The sequence below is a fragment of the Puccinia triticina genome, chromosome 9A (assembly GCF_026914185.1).
Source record: "Puccinia triticina chromosome 9A, complete sequence".
Classification (NCBI taxonomy): domain Eukaryota; kingdom Fungi; phylum Basidiomycota; class Pucciniomycetes; order Pucciniales; family Pucciniaceae; genus Puccinia; species Puccinia triticina.
Window position 1 is genome coordinate 6,078,066 of NC_070566.1, and position 19,119 is coordinate 6,097,184.

General features: G+C 47.7%; 5 protein-coding genes across 5 annotated transcripts; 4 read left to right on the forward strand and 1 right to left on the reverse strand.

Moving 5' to 3' along the window:
* Positions 1–2,948: 2,948 nt before the first annotated feature.
* Positions 2,949–4,742, forward strand: PtA15_9A591 (uncharacterized protein; the record flags this gene model as incomplete). The annotated part of the gene is made up of 4 exons (XM_053172816.1): positions 2,949–3,186; positions 3,252–3,293; positions 3,394–3,838; positions 4,007–4,742. 4 exons carry the CDS (start codon positions 2,949–2,951, stop codon positions 4,740–4,742), a joined length of 1,461 nt encoding a protein of 486 aa, XP_053024019.1.
* A 2,053-nt stretch (positions 4,743–6,795) lies between these two features.
* Positions 6,796–7,812, reverse strand: PtA15_9A592 (uncharacterized protein; the record flags this gene model as incomplete). Its single annotated transcript, XM_053172817.1, has 5 exons — positions 6,796–6,800; positions 6,997–7,077; positions 7,165–7,350; positions 7,432–7,612; positions 7,732–7,812. 5 exons carry the CDS (start codon positions 7,810–7,812, stop codon positions 6,796–6,798), a joined length of 534 nt encoding a protein of 177 aa, XP_053024020.1.
* Positions 7,813–8,305: 493 nt separating this feature from the next.
* Positions 8,306–8,696, forward strand: PtA15_9A593 (uncharacterized protein; the record flags this gene model as incomplete). The annotated part of the gene is made up of 3 exons (XM_053172818.1): positions 8,306–8,426; positions 8,488–8,566; positions 8,660–8,696. The coding sequence occupies 3 exons, from the start codon at positions 8,306–8,308 to the stop codon at positions 8,694–8,696; spliced, it is 237 nt and encodes a 78-aa protein (XP_053024021.1).
* Positions 8,697–8,866: 170 nt separating this feature from the next.
* PtA15_9A594 (uncharacterized protein) lies at positions 8,867–9,554 on the forward strand (the record flags this gene model as incomplete). Its single annotated transcript, XM_053172819.1, has 4 exons — positions 8,867–8,912; positions 8,990–9,232; positions 9,309–9,380; positions 9,493–9,554. 4 exons carry the CDS (start codon positions 8,867–8,869, stop codon positions 9,552–9,554), a joined length of 423 nt encoding a protein of 140 aa, XP_053024022.1.
* Positions 9,555–10,648: 1,094 nt separating this feature from the next.
* Positions 10,649–12,510, forward strand: PtA15_9A595 (uncharacterized protein; the record flags this gene model as incomplete). The annotated part of the gene is made up of 7 exons (XM_053172820.1): positions 10,649–10,657; positions 10,725–11,082; positions 11,163–11,308; positions 11,388–11,878; positions 11,949–12,009; positions 12,083–12,377; positions 12,458–12,510. The coding sequence occupies 7 exons, from the start codon at positions 10,649–10,651 to the stop codon at positions 12,508–12,510; spliced, it is 1,413 nt and encodes a 470-aa protein (XP_053024023.1).
* Between the last annotated feature and the right edge of the window lie 6,609 nt (positions 12,511–19,119).

A 19,119-nucleotide genomic window follows, 5' to 3' on the forward strand; every position in this document is an offset into this window, starting at 1 on the left:
CAGACCAATACGAGGTATCAATCTGAGGGGAACACACCACTTCTTCCTCTTGGACCAATTGTATATTGGGCAGAGAGGAAGAAGGGGAGGATTCCTCTTGGACTAATCCAATATAGCGGTCTGGGAGGAAAGGGGAGAGAACTACTCTAAGACTGATACATAGCATATCTAGTTGTATTGGTTGGAGAGGAAGGAGAGAATTCCTCTTGGACTGATAATATCAGTCTGGGAGGATAGACAGACCAACATATATGGTATTCAAAATTGCATAAGATTTTTTTACATAAAATCATAAACTGCAATTTTGGCTGGGAGATGTCACTTTAAGTTTTATGCACGCTGACATCTCCCAGCCAAAATGGGCTTTATGATTTTATGTAAACAGTGGCATATGCAATTTTGAATACCATAATTTTGGGTTGGTCTGAGGTGAGAGATGGACCAATACATGTGTTGCATTGGTCCAAGATGAGAGAGGTAGTCCTAGAGATGGCACTTGGCACCCACCGGCGGGTACCTGTCACACTTCAGCACATAATTCTATGCGCTTGCAGGTGCCAGGGGTTCCATTTTAGTAAAAATACATACAGGGAGCTGCACACGTGCAATGGGTACCTGCAAGCGCATATAATTATGTGCTGAAGTCTGGCAGGTGCCAAGTGCCATCTCTAAGAGGGACCATTACATATGTTGCATTGGCTGAGGAGAGAGGCCCCGGTGTATTGGTTGAGGGGAGAGGCTCAGCAGGAGGAAATTACTTGTGAGAAACAGCCTGTTTCTGGAAATTGATTGTTTTGAACAAAAAACCAGTTCTGGTTTCCCCCAAAAACAGTTCCTGTGGTACACGTTTTTGAGGGGAAACTGTTTTCCATGAGGAAAGTTGTTTTCCGGCCAAAAAACAGCTTTTTGAGCCGCTATGGTACAGGCCCTTAGAAATGACTGTAACATAAAATCCAGAATTTTGACAAAATTCATGCTTTTTTGACCTCATTCATACAGATTGTGTGTACGCTTTGAGGATTTCTAAGCTGGGTGTGCTGCCATGGTGGGGCACTGGGGTAGCAATAAGCCAAGCTGTGGGAGGGCTGTGGGCCTTTCTGGTGCACTCTCAGGAATTTCATACATCTCAGTCACTACCCTCCCTTACCCAGTGATTTCAACTTTGAAAAACATGTTCAAAGTTGAAATCATAAAATTTTCTTTACATAAAATCATAAAATCATAAAACTTTCAAATGATGATTTTATGTGTACCATTTTAGAAATGTTGCTGATCTAATTTGAGTGTTTGGGTGTACATATTTTTTTTCAGCTTAGAATTTCATGATTTTATGGTGTTATGATTTTATGAAAGTCAACTTTGAACACCCTAATCAACCTTGTAAACGGTGCGCTGCGCTAAAAAAGCGGTCATTTAGCGCAGCGCAGCGGTCACACCGCTATGTCCCAGAGGCATGTAGCGGAAGCTGTTGAAAAAACCACTGCGCTAATCGCTACGCGCAGCGGTTGACCGCTACCCACCCAGGGCAATTAGCAATAGCGCAGCAGAAGCGGAAATCCGCTGCGCTATCCGCTAAATTAGCGGATAGCGGAATTTAATTGCATGTTAAACCTCTTTTAACATGATTCAAAACATTTTATTTCTTCTTTTTCAAACCACGGCGCTACCTCTGAAGCACAGCCGTTCAGCGCTACGTGACCGCTTTTTTTAGCGCGCTAACGTTATCTTTCTTTTTCCAGGAAAAGAAAAAGCGGTTAGCGCAGCGGTCTGGCCGCTCATGCGCGCAGCGTTTAGCGCAGCGGCACAAAAAGCCGCTTCGCTGCGCTAAAAGCAGCGCAGCTGTTACAACGTTGCCCTAATTGAGGCCAAAAAAAACCATTCATACCATTTTGGGATTTTGATACATTTTTGTTGCGGTCAGTTACAGTGGCATCAACAGTTGACCAGCTCATCATGCCGTATTGTCCAAACTTAACCCAAGGCCCTCGCTGCTGCGGGCGTGTGTCTCGCAAAGCGAGCCTCCGACAGCCCTCGGCAGGAGGCACTTGCGCCCTATCGCCCCTTTTTGCGGGGGCTAGATTCTAAATTTAGGTGGCAGGAATTTTCAACCCTGTATAATTCCTTGCTTCCTTAACTTTATTTGCAATCAAATTGCTTAGGTTGAAGACTAGCTTGTGCCTGTCAAACCTAGAGAATTTGGGTAACTTCTCAACATTCCTTCCAGTCCAAAAAAAACCTTTAAAAACACTCAAAATATGGATTTTGCACGGAGAGGGTCTGTGTTCCCCAACTCAGCCTCCACAGTTCGCTCTCCACCAGCACACAGAGGGGATCATGGGAGGTAAAAAAATGTGTATGCTTTTCTGCAGCATGTTCCGACAACATTGAGATAATCAAATTGGAGTGGATGTGGTAGGTGAGCTGTAGAAAAAATAAACTAGCTACCTTGAAAATCCATGGCTCGCTTTGCGAGTCCCCCGAAGTCTCGAGGGATTGCCTCACTCAGAACCCCTCACCTCGGATTCCTTCAGTCCCACAACTCAATGGCAACTCGGTTTTTTTTTTCCGTCCTGGCGATCTCGCCTAGAAGTAGCATGTCGACCAGATAGGATTGTATTTCTCACATGAGGTGAAAATACATATGTGCAGCCCAATCCAATTAAAGCCAAATCCGTTTCAAGAATTTGAAGCACTTAATCAATCCCATTAATCGTTTCAAGTGTGCACTAAAATAGACTGGAACTTCTCTATGAAGAAAGTGGGACATTGATTCTTGCAAGATTGTATGTGTGTATAGCATTTTTACGCGGGCACCCAATGCTCATGGGACCAAAACCAGCCAAATGGGTGGAGCCTTTCTGTTTGTTCCTGCAACAAAGTCAACTCCTTAATACCATTTAGGTCATTTCACAGAGTAATCTTTAATAATAAGACCTCCATTTGCTGATATGGATCGGGTCGCACCTACTTGGCTCGAAATCATTCTTTGCTCTCTGAGTTTGGTGACCACCGCTTTTCCTGCTGAACTTCAAGGACTACGCACAACTGCGAGGGATCCCATCAACCCCCGGAATAATAACCCAGATGTGTTCGAAGGTCTTGATTGCGATTTTTTAGGGCCCTCAGAGCTACAGAGCATTACGGAAGAGCTTAAGTTTCCAAATTATCCCTATTACGGGCCACTTGGTGAGGTAAAGCCACATCCTTTCACAAATTGGCACTACCAACTGATGTTTCTGTTCACGTTGTAGGTCACCCGGTACCGGCACTTTTCAGGCCATCTGAGGAGATAGGTCAGCTGGAGTGCCGCTCGGTCAACTGGGAAAATTAGGTTATCAATGACGCGCTGCTCATAAACTAACCCGCTCTCTCGTTTTGCAACTGTGATTCCAGACGGACATCATCCTACTCACGATCAGGCAGCGATTTTGTATTACAAAGAAGGAGTAGCACCGAAGAGGAGATTGATCCAGGCCCCAGCAAAACCCGTGGCGTTTTCCAAGGGCTCCGAACCCGTCCAGGGAACCAAGCCACATGGGATCAAACGATTGGCGATGAGGGGAATTGAGGAGGAAATTAAACGACTTGTCCGCCTGCGAATACTTCCTCCCCAAACCGAAAATAGATCGCATTCTGAGACCTCGGGAACCGTTTGGCAAGCCGGACCGCATGATAGAAAACTAGTCAGTTTGAGGAAAACATTGCAAGATGCGCAACGACGGCAACCACTTATCCACCAATCCGATAATCCTTTGCAAACTGAGGCGCCTTCGGAGAGCTTCCAGACCAGTTTGGAAGCCGTGCCCTGTGCTAGCAAACAAGTCAGACCCAACGAAAGGTTGGAATTTGATGATCAACAAACGACTATTGAACATGTGACCCAGACCTCCACGATACCTGAGCTGCATCCGCAAAGCTCTATTGCCAGATCAAACTCGGCAGATCAGGCAAAGAACAAACAACCAAATCAAGGAACAAGGGCAGAAAAAACAGAATTATTAAGTAGGGGGCCTCAAATGGATGCTCTCCACTATCGTGTGCTGAAGGCCCTTTCTTACCAGGACCGTCAAGGGAAAGAAGAATTCAGGTTGTTCAAAGAAAAGCTCTTGAAAAAACACTACGAGATAGACGACTTGTACAGAAGTTCTCCAATATCACCTTCAACGGAGATCAACACGGAGATGCTTGGGGAATTAGAAATGATCGTTGACAGGATTGGTCTCCCAGAGAAGCATGGAGAACATTATCTTTGGGATTCCCTGATCCGACCACCTCTCCAATCAAAAAACCAACAAGCTAAGAAATACGATCTGATCCTCAAGAGGATCAACAAAATTTTAGAAGCCCTACATTCTTATCATAACTTGTTTTTCATGAATGGAATGGACCGAGAAATTTTACAAAGAGACAAACGAAATCATGCAGAACTACTCAAATGGTTTTACGAACAGTTATTCACCGATACTGATGATCATCCCCTGCTACTAGGCAAGGCCAAAGTCGGAGGCCAAGAAACTAGTCTGAAAAAGAAATTCACGGAGGCCCAGAAGCTTTTATACAAACCGCTGGTTGATAGAGCGCATCTAAGCATGATTGAGGCTACTAGGGTTTCATTTGATCTTCTAGAAATTTGGTACAGAGCTGAATTCTCAAGAATCTTCACAGGTCCTTTCCCCGCTGAGAAATACCAGGAAACGCTACCTTGCGCAGCAGATAAATTTAGACCTAATTTCCTCCTTTAGGATTTCGCTATGCAAAGAATGCTATATTGAATATAATATTATTATTTTTAGCTTTTCTTGATGGCATAGTGGCCTAGTCAATCAACATTGCTACATATATCTACTGATTGTCTATGGTGTTCAAAATTGCATGGGATTTTATTCCACTGATAGACAGGAATTAATTAAAAGAATCTTATGCAATTTTGAACACCATAATTATATCAGTTGCCAAATCTGCTCCTCAGAGGCCAAATTGAAATTAGCACAAGTCCCTTGCCTGCCGTGGGGCACGGCACAAAGTGCCTCACACAAAGTGCAACCTCCCGTCAGGGAGGGACTTGCATGCAATCCCTGTTTTTTGGGGTGAGAGCCCCATGTACAGTTTGAGTTTTTTGCAGGTGGCCAGCTTTGTGCCCTCAAGGAACCCACTTCCCATAAGAAATGGCTCCTGCCCCCGCAACAGTTGAAATGTGTGCTTCCCCTCTTCAAGATAGTGGCAGTCACAGCTGGATATATCTTGGTTCATAGCCTGGAGAGTGGTTAGAAAAAGGTCTCTTTGAGATGCAGGTCAGCTGATATAAGCAAGAATGCAGTATTCCACTGCCTTACAATAGATTGAAACAGCTTTTAATACAAACCCATATGTATTTATGAATTCTTTTTCTCTCAATATGGTTTGCTTTTCTTGGTGTTTGGAAACTCTAAACGCAAGGATCAGGCCTTATATTGATTGGCAGCTAAAAGGCCTAAATTGCGTCAGAAGAAGCGCACTCACGAGCACTCTTTAAGACCATTTGTGTTAGTTCCGTTAAAAGTTGGGTTAGAAGTATAGGTTAGCTAACCTAATAGCGTCAAGCACATTTGTCTAGGTTAACTTCTGGGTTAAAAAACCCAAGAGGGCTATTGTCCTGCCGGAGGTTTGATTTCAGGTTAGCAGTCACTAAATTTAGGGACTGCTAACCTGAAATCAAACCTTTTGTTTGTTACCAACGCGGGTGGCCAACCAGGCTTGGTTGGGTTAACTTGCCTTAAGTTTAACCCAGCAAATTAACCCAACCAATGTGAATGCTCTAAGTCCCAAGGGGCAATCTCAGTAGGCTGACAGTTGATTTACAAAAAAGAAAAAAAGTGAAAAAAGTCTGATACAGGCTGATTTTCCTGGGGCTTTCAGCAACGGTGGGCCGCTACGCTACACTACGCTACAGGGCCACTTAGTGTTAGCGTAGCGGCAAAAAGCACCCGCCCATTTTGAGTAGCGTTAGCGCGCTGTTAGCGCCGCTACGCTGCGCTACGTTTCAGCGGCGCTAACAGCGCGCAATTGTCTGTTAGTGTTAGCGCGCCGCTACAGTCACTACGCTGCGCTGCGCTGCGCTACAGCGCTTTTAGCGGAAAAAAAAGGCCTTTTTTTCAGCTAAAAGCACTGTGGCGCACCGTAGCGTGCGATCTTTTGCGCCCTGCGTGTGTAGCGTTAGCGCAATTGCGCGCATCTGCGCTAACGCTACGCTAACAGCTAAATTAGCTGCGCACCCTTTGCGCGTAGCGTTAGCGCAGAAAGGCGCAATTCCGCTAACGCTACGCTAAAATTTAGCGGAATTCCGCTACGCTACGCCACGCTAACGCTACGGTTAGCGTAGCTGGCCCACCGTTGCTTTCAGGCCAGATACAGGTTTTTGCAGGTAAGCCTCTCTGTGAGACATAGACCCTGCCGGGCTGCCTCACTGGGAGGCGTTGTTAAGCTCAAAGCCAAACAGGCCAGAATCAAACATCTTGCTGGATGATGCACCACAAGGGTCCACAATTGATCCCTGAATATGAAATCCGCTGGAGTGCGGCATACAACAGTTGGTCTCAGGCTTACGCTGCCCAAAAGGTGATCATCCAACTCCTCAATTACGAGTCCGACAAGTAAGCCGGAAAGTTGGCTGCAGGTCATTACATACTTCAAAGGTTACGAAGTCGCAAACAAAGAATGGGAAGACTTGAACTCCCTCAACCAAATCTTAGAGGTATGGGAGCTCCCTCCTTTACATCTTTCCCGTCAATGATGATCTATATATAAGCTCAACGAAACTTAATCTGATGGGAGTTCCTGGCAATAACATTGCGTGTGGAAGGGGATTGTCCTTCCTCCTCGATGGCGTTGTACGAATACACCAGGCTTATTAGCTTTTTGGAGGCAAGGAAGAAGGGACCCAAATTTGCTGTCCTTCGTCACATGTTTGATCCGATGATTAAAGTTGCAAACAAGGGTCTCAAACTTGCCTTACCATACCAAAGGTGTCAATTAGAATACCTCCACTGAGAGCAAGTGCACGTTTACAGACAATCGTCCAAGCGGTGGTCGAGACAGCACCTGAGAAGAATCCCGGAGCCAAGTGGACGTCAGATCAGTAAGAGGATAAGCGCAAAATGACGGGGGGGAATGAGGAGGAGAGGTTACCATAAGGTGCAGAAGGAAAGCTGAGGATCCAGACAATCGGTGCCGGGAACCAGTCCTGAGGTAGGAAGAAGACCGGCGAGCGACGGTACCATGAGATCAGTGCGAACTGGAAACCGCTCGTGAACGTCCACAAGAGGCTGGAGAAGAGCGCTGCGAATTGGGTTTTGGCTGAAGAGATCTCTTTATCTAAAGATCAGCCGCATCCAAGCAAGAGTCAGTACAAGTAAGGAAAATTGTAGATATGTTTGCAATGGGGGAGGAGCTCACTGAGAACTTCGAAGTCGACAAGATCTTTGTCGATCTTTCGGCGTAGACGGGCCCATTTGGCGAACTGGTCCTGCGAAGAAGTCGCCTGGAACTCGACCTTGGTCTTCAAGATTTGCGTCCGGAGTTTCCTCTGATCCTTGAGCAGAGACGAGCCGGTGATCCAGAGGTATAGGTTATGGGCCTATACGAGCAAACACACACCAATCCGTCAGCTTTTTTTTTCTCGTTCTCCCAGAGGCTGGATCAACAGATATGGGGGTGAGGGGGTACATACACAGAGAAAAAGAGAGGCATACCTACCCAATCGATCAGCTTAGTCTTCCCGATCCACTGCACGAACTGGGCCGAGGCGACCAAGAAAAAGATATAAAAACCGAGCATCTCGTTCGTTGATTCTCCGTATTCTTGTGTGCCGTGAATCGGTTGCTTTTGGCGATCGGGATCCGGCCTAGCTTAACTAAGCCTCTCGAACGGGGGTCCCGAAGGGACCCCGCGTCCCCCGGCTGCGCCGCTGTACATACACGGAATCAGGTTCCAAAGGAATGTCTCAACTTCTCTTCATCCTTTTTTGATTAGGCATATCACAAAAAAAAAACTGAACACTGATTATACCCTTTTTAATCTTGCGTTTCAGTCTTCACCGTGAGTCTTAAAGATTTTAGCCTATCGCATACGCTTCGACCCAATCAAGCGAATCTCGATCATCTGGACTGTTTTGGGTGTTTAACTGACTCGTATATTTTGTTTTTATCTGTTATGGGGGTTGGGGTTTATTCTTTCGGCGGGGTTGTTAAAATGTAGTCTGGTTTGTTCGGGACACACACGACCGATCCCTTCAATATCATTCTTGAGTCTACAACCGGATGGACAATACATGATTATTTCTGCCTGCAAAGATGGTAAACCTATGTTACGAGACTGGATGGGTGATTGGGTTGGAACTTTTCTGGGTAAGCAGATCACACTTTTTCTCAACCCTTTCAAACGATTCCCTCGTAATTTGATCTGAGCTAATTGTCATGTCTTCCTTTTTTCAATCCATTTTTTCTCTTTCAGGCCATAAGGATGCCGTTTGGTCTGCTAAATCAAATCATGATGCCAGTTTGGCAGTCACGGGTTCAGCTGACCTTTCTGCGTAAGTTTTTTCAGATCTCTGCCTAGCTATCATATCTTTCAACAAAAAAAAGTATCAATCCATTTATTAAATAAACGTGGCATTCTCTCTCAGCAAGGTGTGGGATACGTTCAGACCAGCGGGGATGTAGTGCATACTTTTCTGCATGATCACATCGTCAGGGCAGTTGATATTAGTCCGAGTGGCTCGCATATCTTCACGGGTGGCATGGAGAAGAAGCTACGACGATACGACCTTTGACGACCGGATGATCAACCAGATGAATCCATTCCGCCTGGATCAAAGACGGCACACGAGGGGATGATCAAGAGTGTGATTTGGGACGAGCCACATCGATTGATCATCAGTGCGGGCGACGATCAGCGGATACGCTGGTGGGATGCACGGCAGGGTGGGGGGTCGTTTCTGAGTTGGAGTTCCCAGACGGCCTGTTGAGCGTTGAAAGAAGGTTTGGAAGCGACTGGCTCTCCGTCGGATCCGGCAAGAAGGCCATGTTCTTAGAGACCGATACTCGAGAGATCATCTTCCAACGTGTGCTCACTTATCCCATTTCGTCTTGCTCCCTCGCACCTCGGACTCGGGATCGATTGGTTACTGGTAGCTCCAACGACGGTTGGGTTCGAGTTCATGACACAATTTCTGGTGAAATGAAAGAAGAAAACAAAGGTCCGTACTCCTTCAAACCTTCTGTTATCCATAACGAGACCTTGGTCAACACGCTGATTTATCAACATTTTCGCAGGGCATCAGGGTCCAGTGCATTCCATTGCTTTTTCACCTGATGGAGAGCTATACGCTTCAGGCTCTGAAGATGGTCAGCTGCTTTTTTAATTTATGCCAAAATTATAATCAAACCTCATTTCATGTCCTCTCTTCTGTGCTTTGAGCTTTCTTTTCTTACATTCTCATGTGATTTGTTTTCTTAGGTACCATCAGATTATGGCAGACGACACCAAAGAATTGTGGGCTTTGGAGGTATGATGCTTAGCATTGCAAAATCGTCAGAAAACAGAAACCACGTCCAATAATTCCTCACTCGCAACTCAGACAGACCTTCAATTTGTTATTATTTTTCTTCTCTTCCTGCCTCTCTCCCACTTTTTTCCTCATAGAAGCTTGATATTGTTACGTTTTTATTTATCTATTTCCATTTCTTTCCATAGACAGTTGTGAATAAGCGGTTCATTATGAGAAGAATGCCAAGAGTGCATCTAGATCATTTCTTTTTCAAGTTAGCCTTTGGCAACGTCAAAAAGCATTGACATGATAATCAGCTCCCTGGACCCTTTCCACAATGTTTTTGCACTATGGCTTGCTGGGGTGTTTACCGAGAAGAAAGGTTGTTGATGCTGGAGGATCCTGCTATCAAGTGTCGACAAACGCACAAACGTCCTGGAGTTTTGGCTTTCATGGGACGTTCAAACTTAACTGAGAATCGATAGAACAGGGTAGCTCACGATTTCAGATCGATCGCTGAGTTAGGAAAGCTGGACTCCAATTTGCCACTTCAAGCTCAAGAATAATACGTATTTACCTAGGAGGCTAAGAAGGATCAGGAGGTTTGAATGTCATAGCCTTGTACCGTATATTTTGATGCAAGTCCCCTCCCTGCGGGGGACGGGCTGTGAGGGACTTGTCGCAGTGGGGCACACGTCAGGGATCGAATCGGACAACTGAACCACCACCTCGATCACTCCTCAAAACCATCCAATCACAATAAGAAAATGTCAGTACTACACTTTTGGCTCTACAAAGCTGTGAAGGCTCTTCCCTAGTGACTAGACTCCATGGCTTATCTCCGGTTTTCTTACTTTTTCCAGGTCTGCTCCCAAAGGTGATATCGGCCTCATCGGCTTGGCGTAAGTTCGAGCATACCGCTTCGAAGGTTTGATGCTCTCTATGGCTTTGCTGACAATTCCAATTAATCTTACATGCATTGTTTGGTCTTTAGCGTGATGGGTAAGTGTCTTCCACCTCGCATTCCTAGTTGCAATAATTTCTCCCAAGACGAAGGAAACGTCGAATGACAGAATTACATGCTGATTGAATTATGACGACTTACAAATAGGCTGCAACTTGATCATGAACATGGTGCGCAATGCGCTCTCTATGCAGTTTCGGCTGTAGCTTACCCGCTCACGCCCCTTCCTTCCTTCAGAATGACAAGGGCTTCACCGTCGTCGCATACAACCGGACAGTCTCTAAAGTGGACGAGTTTCTGGAGAACCAAGCCAAGGGATCGAACGTCATCGGAGCTCATTCGGTTGCAGAGCTTTGCGAAAATCTCAAGACTCCTAGAAGGATCATCCTTCTCGTCAAGGCTGGTGATGCCGTCGACGCATTTATTCAGCAACTTGAACCCCACCTGGAGAAAGGTGATATCATTATCGATGGTGGTAACTCTCATTTTCCGGACACCAACCGAAGATGCAAGGAGCTCGAGGCGAAAGGGCTCTTGTTTGTCGGCTCGGGTGTATCCGGTGGAGAGGAAGGGGCAAGATACGGCCCATCACTCAGTTTGTCCAGATCTCTCGCTTCCTCCATTGACTTACCCCGGTTGCACCTGTCTCAGCCTAACTATCCTGCATCTCCAAAGTGCCTGGAGGCTCAGATGCTGCTTGGCCTCACATCAAGGAAATCTTCCAGAAGACCGCGGCGCAATCGGAAGGTGAGCCCTGTTGTGATTGGGTTGGTCAAGGGGGCTCAGGGCACTACGTTAAAATGGTCCACAACGGCATTGAAGTACGCCCCATAGTCATCCTTTTTCAAGCCATCACACCGGAGTTGTTTCGCTGATTGCATCCAATTGTGATTCATCCAGTACGGCGATATGCAGCTGATTTGCGAGGCCTACGATATCTTGAAGCGCGGACTCGGACTCAGTGAAGGCGAAATCGGTGACATCTTTGCCACCTGGAACAAGGGCGTTCTGGATTCGTTCTTGATGGAAATCACCCGGGATATTCTCAAGTTCGATGATACCGACGGCACTCCACTTGTCACCAAAATCTTAGACAAAGCTGGCCAGAAGGGCACTGGAAAATGGACCGCCATCAACGCACTCGATCTCGGGATGCCGGTTACTTTGATCGGCGAGGCGGTCTTTGCACGGTGCTTGTCAGGGATCAAGGAAGAGCGAGTGAAGGCTAGCAAAGTGCTCGGTGGCCCTCAGATCGAAGCCTTCAAGGGTGACAAGAAGCAATTCATCGACGATCTCGAGCAAGCGATGTACGCAAGCAAGTTGATATCCTATGCGCAAGGCTTCATGTTGATGAGAGAAGCCGCCAAAGAATACGGCTGGACTCTGAATTAGTAAGTTTGAATTTACTTTCCACAGACAATTCTTGACGTTTCTTGCTGATTTATGGCCCGTATTTTCCAGCCCATCGATTGCACTCATGTGGCGTGGTGGCTGTATTATCCGATCCGTCTTCCTGGGCGAAGTAAGTAACTTGACTGTCTGGCCAAAAGAATATGATGTTCGAATACTGACTGCAATCACTGCCTTGCTGATAGATCACCAAGGCCTTCCGAGCTGAACCAGACCTTCAAAACCTGCTATTCAACGACTTCTTCAACCAAGCTATCCACAAGTCCCAGCCTGGATGGCGACGAATCATTGCTCAAACCTCATTATGGGGCATCCCAACTCCTGCATTCTCGACCGCTCTAGCGTTCTTCGACGGATACAGAACTGCCAACCTTCCGGCCAGTTTATTACAAGCTCAAAGAGATTACTTTGGGGCGCACACATTCCGAATACTCCCCGAGCACGCTTCCGAAACCTACCCTGAAGGCCAAGACGTTCATGGTCCGTATTTTGTCTTTTTGCTAGCTAGCTTGTTTGGTGCGGAATTACTTATCTGCTCATTATTGTACAAACCTTCTCAGTCAACTGGACTGGCCGTGGTGGAACGATCGCCTCCACCACTTACGCAGCTTAAAGCAACTGGAAGCCTCACCAAGTAACATCTTTTTTCATTTACTCGTCCAAATTTGCAAACCCACAAAAAATTCACATAAAAAATTCACACAAAAAGCCCACACAAAAAATTCACACAAGAATCACAGCGGTCTGGCGTCTTTCAGAAAAATCTGGGAACACAAAAGGTCAAACAGAAAAAAAAAAAAAACCCCGCTATTAGAAAAATCTGATCGGCTCCCTCTGCCTATCCCATACAGAGATTTTCCACGTTTTGGAGAAACAAATACTCGCTTGAGCCCAATACTGCACCTGGCCGCTGTTTACAAACGCTCCCATTCAACGGCTCAGTTCCTTTCTTACCATTTCCTGTTCTGATTCCATTGCCAACAACCATACCAGATCACAAATATATCCAACATGTGGCTTGTCCAATCATTGGCTCTTTGCAGCCTGTTTGAAAGCTTGTAGCAATATAGATGAGCTAGTCATATCTACCATCTCTCCCAGTACAAAAACCTGCCAAACAATTTTAGACAGCCATGCTGTGTAAACTGCGAAGTTGTTGTCAAGGCTGTAACCCGGGTGTCGGTCTGGGGGTTCGAACTTAGAGCATTTCCACCGCGGGCCCTAAATCGGGGCCCTACACGCCGGGGGTACTTCCTGGCGAGGCGGTTCGTGGATACGACGGGTGACACCGGATTGGTGAAACCCACGCGGAATTCACCTCGCCCCCCGTCAGTATCACCTTCACGTCGAATATGGGTGGACACGCCGGGATACCCAGTCGTCTCCACCCGCCGGGGATCTCCTCGTCATTCCGATGGGGAAACAGGTGAGATCCCCGTGGAGCCGACAGGAACACAGCGAGAGTGTTCCACATGATTTCCTCGTCGTTTCCGTCGACGAGGAATCCACGGCACCCTTTGAATTCACGGTGGTGCCGACAAGAACACAGCATCTGTGTTTCTCGTGAATTCCTCGTCGCTCCCTTGAGAAGAAACACGAGGAATCCACGGATCCCTGGTGGAGCCGATGGGAAAACCCCCATCGCCATCGTGCGATCCATGGGTGTTTCCGGTTCCTCTTCCCCTCTTAAGCCCAACACACCGCACACCGCACCTCAGAAAAAAAAAACAGCCAAACATGCACATATAGATAGGGAGTTGCAAAATCAACTCCCAAGAATTAATAAATCGACTCCCAAAAGTCGTTTACGTTGCGCGGACCGTCTCGGGACGTCCTCCCTGGGTCCTCGAGACGTTGCGCGGCCCTGAAATCATTTTGTGAGTCGATTGATTATTTCCCCTCTTGAGAATGGGAGTCAATACCTTAATTTAACAAAAAATGACGGAATATACAAAAAAAAAATTATCTTGTCACTGTTGTACCGAAACACCCTAAAAGTTTTACAGCATTCTAAATACAATCTTTAGATAATATTGTGAGTTTTGCGGCATGAGCCCTCCTCAGGGAGACCCTGTGTAGCCTGGGGGCGGATTTGGCGGATTTCCTACTAAGGCAAACCCCCAAAACCTTGTCTACGGTGCTCCAAACAGCCCCAATTTTTTTCTGCTATAAGAATACACTCTTTAAAACATATTTTAAGCTTCACGGCATTAGCCCTCCTCAGAGAGACCCTGTGTAGCCGGGGGGCGGATTTGGCGGATTTCCTACTAAGGCAAACCCCCAAAACCTCATCTATGGTGCTCCAAAAGGCCCCAAAATTTTTACTTCCATAAGAATAAACTCTCTAGAAAACATTATAAGCTCCAAGGAGGTATTGCACATCAGGCACACCTTCTATCAACCGTAGTGTAGCGTAGCACAGCGCAAATGCGCTATTTTTTTAGCGTAGCGTTAGCGCAATTGCGCGCATCTGCGCTAAAGCTACGCACATTGAAAACAAAAAGCAATATAAAGTTTTAATAAGAACAATGTGTAAATCCTAAACAATTTGATTGCAAGGCATGTCCCATGCGGTAAGAAGTACCATACAGCGGTAAAATCCAACCTTTATTTTTTTCAACACCTCATCTCTTGCTTTTACACAATGATATTCTTTTTACAGTACTCGGCCTGTGATTTTTGCATATTCTTTCTAATCCTTGGTTATTTCATAAAGGTTGATGCACTTTTGATACTTGTACCGCCAGGCCATATGATGTTGGGAAAATGACTCTCCCACAAATCCAACTGGTTTGGGAACTGGGAATTCAGTAACATATAACTTGATTGTCAAAGCAACAAAATGTTGCTTTGATGCAATGAATGCAAAAGTAATAGGCGGGTTGTCATTTGGACCAACAAAGTCTGGGAAAAAAGATTGGCACTCATGTATGGAGTAAAAAAATACTGATCTCTGAAAGGCTGTAAAACCCCCGCGCCGCGGGGGCCGTGGATTTCACAAACCATTCATAAGGACCCAAGCCAACCACATATAGTCTCAAGATCCCCACTCCCCCTCCTAGCTCAGTAGAGACCCCGACCCTTCTGACTGTCTCCCCTGAGCTAGGTGAGCCTTCTTCCCTTTTCTGTTTCCCGCTTTTCCTTGATAATCATCTGTAGTACAGAGAGACCCCGACCCTTCTGACTGTCTCCCCTGAGCTAGTCCCCTTTGCAATCAAGCCGACGTTGGTATCAGAACTCCAGGAGACCGGTGTCTCCCCTGTGCCAACGCCTTAGCTCAGTGAAGAGCTTTGGCTCTTACACTTTTTTTTTCTGATCCCGACTGAAGGATTTTTTTTTTGGACTCCCTACGGACTTCTACGGACTTGATTGCTTCAGACCAGCTCGACTATAGCTGGATCAGACTACTCCGTTGCGTGGACTTCTCGAACTGCCCCCCCCACTCCCACCGAACTCAACTGGACTCGATCGCATTGGACCAGCTTGACTAAAGCTGGATCGGACTACTCCTTTGCGCAGACTTCTCAAACTACCCCTCCTCACTTCTACCGAACTCAACAAACCACCCCACCAACCAATCCCCTATTCTTTCTCCTCTCGATTGCCACGACCCGGTTCATGTCCACACAACGGACCATATCGTCCGACCAGCTCATCCCAATTACGGATCCGGAAGAGATTCTGCGCCGGGCAAGGGCAGAACAGCGTTGAGCGCAACAACTCGCGGCGGCGTCCCAACAAACCCTCTCCACAAACGATCCCCCACCCGCAAACTCAACCAGCAGTGCTACTGAGTTTGACCCCCCCGGACACCAAGCGACCGACGGCATCTTTGTAGGCTCGGCACCAGCGGCTCTCCCGTCAGGTCTTCATTTGTCCCACGCGCCATACCCCTCTACTCCAGCTGCCCCAGAACTCCCCGACGACCATCCATCTGCCCCAGGACTTCCCAAAGACCAGAAAGTGCCGGGCGGCACTGTGGACGAGATGGACCCGCCACTGAACCCCCATATTATCAACCCTGCGACGGACGCAAAGCCCCCAGAGACAGACAACCACACGAGGCCCGGTCTGTTCCCCACGCCAAACGACCCGCCCCCACCGCCGGCAGCAAGCAACAGCCTGTCAACAAGAGACTGCATGAAAATGCTTATGTCCTCACAACAGGTCAGCGTCTCGCAAGCCCACGCTGATCGGATGGAGTATGCAGCCCGGTTGACTCGGGCCGAAGAATCCAACGCGGGTCGAGTAGCTCGTCTGGAGGATGCGCTTGCAACATTACTCGAGAATCGAGCCCACTCTAGCCAACCCACCGCCCATCCAAGCAATCAAGTAGATCACCGCAAGCTGAACACGTCGGACGCCCCAAAATACACAGGGCCATACATGGAAATTGAGCCGTTCTTGCTGTGGATCAACGGAGTAGAGATCTTCTTCACGGCAAAGGAGATCACAAAAGATAAGGATAAAATCCTTATTGTTGGCCGGTTGATCTCAGAGACCAACCTACTTTTGTTCTACCAGTCACAAGCGTCATCGTTATTGGGGAGATCCTGGACAGTGGCCAAAGAAGAGCTGTTTGATGCCGCCCTCCCTTCGCAATGGCTCACCTCCCTGGACAGGCAGATCAGATACCTCAAAATGGGAGAGTCCGAAACGTTCACACAATACACGACTCGCGCCCGAACCCTGCAGAGGATGGTCAATTTTGACGGTGAATCGTTGACCGACTACAAACTGGCAGAGGGGATGACTTTTGGTCTTCCCCCAGAACTGGAGCACAAAGTCAATAAACTCGACCTTCTGAAGCGGTCAGAATTCCAGTTCAAGGAATTTGTCCGAAGGACCGGGAACTGCTACAACGCTCTGCCTAAGAAAACGACCCGACCTCGGGTAGGCGTACCCGCCGCAACACCCCAACACTCCTCGAACACCAACAACGTCCCGCGCGAGGAATACATCTGGCGTATCCACTCGTATCTGGACTCCATCGGCAAGTGTCACCACTGAAAGCAGTACTGTGGGTATGCCGCAGGTACGTGCCCAGGACCAGTCTACCGCGGCCCTGTGGAAATTCCCCTGAACTTCATCGTCCCCCCCAAGCCGGCGGACTACATAGCCCCCAGGGCTTGGACCAAAGCCCAAGCCGCCGGATCAAAACCTGGAGCACTGCAACCAGGCAGACCAACAGGCCGACCGGCTGGAGTGGCCGGCGTCGCCGAGGACGCGAACACCCCGGTTGAGACACCTGCCATACTTGACGAAGAGTTCGACTTTGACAAATATCATGCGGCAGCCATCTCGACACTGACCGACATTGAAGCCTCCCTGGCCGATGAGACAGACGCCAGAGCTTCGACCGCGGCAGCGACAGCCCAGACCCCGGGATCGGTGGCCGAAGTCCTGGCAATGGAGCGCCTGATCTTCGAGAATGGGGAAGATCTAGTGGACTCTTTCCCAAACTTCAGGGCGACAATTCTCGATGGGGTGGAGGGCGAGTTCCCCTCAGACACTGAGGGGTACGTGCTCCCTCACTCCCACTGCCAGAGGACCTTACATCAGTTCCATGCTGGTAGATGCTTACGGGGTCCGGTTTGCACAGCTCGGAGGATCAAGCTTAACACCGCAAAAAGCTTCGCCCCCAGGATCCCGACTCCCCTGTTCAAGACGCCACACACGTTACACATTCAGCTCCACACCACAACCCCAATTTTTTTCGCCTGCGCTGTTCTGTGCCCTCCTGCGGAACAGACAACCCCGTTGACTCTAATCTCCGCAAATCAACCACAGGCTGCCGGCACTGACACCGAGACACGACCTTTCATTGAGCTTCCCGCCCCCCCCCCCCCCCATTTTCGCACAGCAACTTCCTGCACTCTGACCCATGCCTCCACTCCGCCCCGCCTACCCAGCCTATTCTCTCAATTTTCCCCCTTCTTCCTTCTCATTATAGAGGGGGAGACTGTAAAACCCCCGCGCCGCGGGCGCCGTGGATTTCACAAACCATTCACAAGGACCCAAGCCAACCACATATAGTCTCAAGATCCCCGCTCCCCCTCCTAGCTCAGTAGAGACCCCGACCCTTCTGACTGTCTCCCCTGAGCTAGGTGAGCCTTCTTCCCTTTTCTGTTTCCCGCTTTTCCTTGATAATCATGTGTAGTACAGAGAGACCCCGACCCTTCTGACTGTCTCCCCTGAGCTATTCCCCTTTGCAATCAAGCCGACGTTGGTATCAGAACTCCAGGAGACCGGTGTCTCCCCTGTGCCAACACCTTAGCTCAGTGAAGAGCTTCGGCTCTTACAAAGGCATTGGCAATAAGCCTTCCCATCCCAGGCATTCCCATCCAATATTTTGGGCCACATGGATCTGAGGATGGTGCATCCAACATTTTTAGATGCTCTTCAACAGTATAATAAGGGTTTGCTTTTCTATAGAATGCTTGCCTTTGTGTCAATTCATGAATTAGCTCTTCCCGTATCTTCATGTAATCCCCTTCTCCTCTTTCCAGACAGAATACCACTGCCCTGAACCCGCAGTGTCCATCTCCTTTAACATCAAAAATTTCCTCCACAAATGCTTGTATTGATAGAGGTAATTTCCATATGTAGTCATGCCACCTTGTGGGTGGATAAGGAGGAGGTCCAAATGTCTTGGTCTCTACCTTATTTCTTGCATTTGGAATAGATGGATTTGTTTGTGATGATGCCTCAGATAGTCTGGGGTCAATAGAGACGGAATCAGAGATGCTTTTTCTTCGCTTCGTTGGGCCTGATTGGATGTACTGCATATCATCACATGGATGATGTGATATGTATGGGCTTGCTGGAGGTTTTATAGGATCTTGGTAGAAAAGTTGATTGTTATACTGGGATCCACAAGGGCTATACTGCATATCAGTTTTTGGATAAAGTGATCCATTGTAGCTTGGTGCATTTGACATGCTTGCGCTCATTCTTCTTTGGGCCAGGTTTGAGCCAGGGTCCTGGTACAGTGGTAAGCTGGGTGCATTTGACATTCTTGCACCCATTCTTCTTTGGGCCTGGGTTGAGCCAGGGTCCTGGGACAGTGGCAAGCTGGGTGCATTTGAAACGCTTGGACTCATTCTCCTTTGGGCCAGGGTTGAGCCAGGGTCCTGGTACAGTGACACATTGTGTGAATAGTTTCCCTGCGGGATATAATGCATATGACTACCTGGATAATTTGAGTCATGCCTACTTGTTG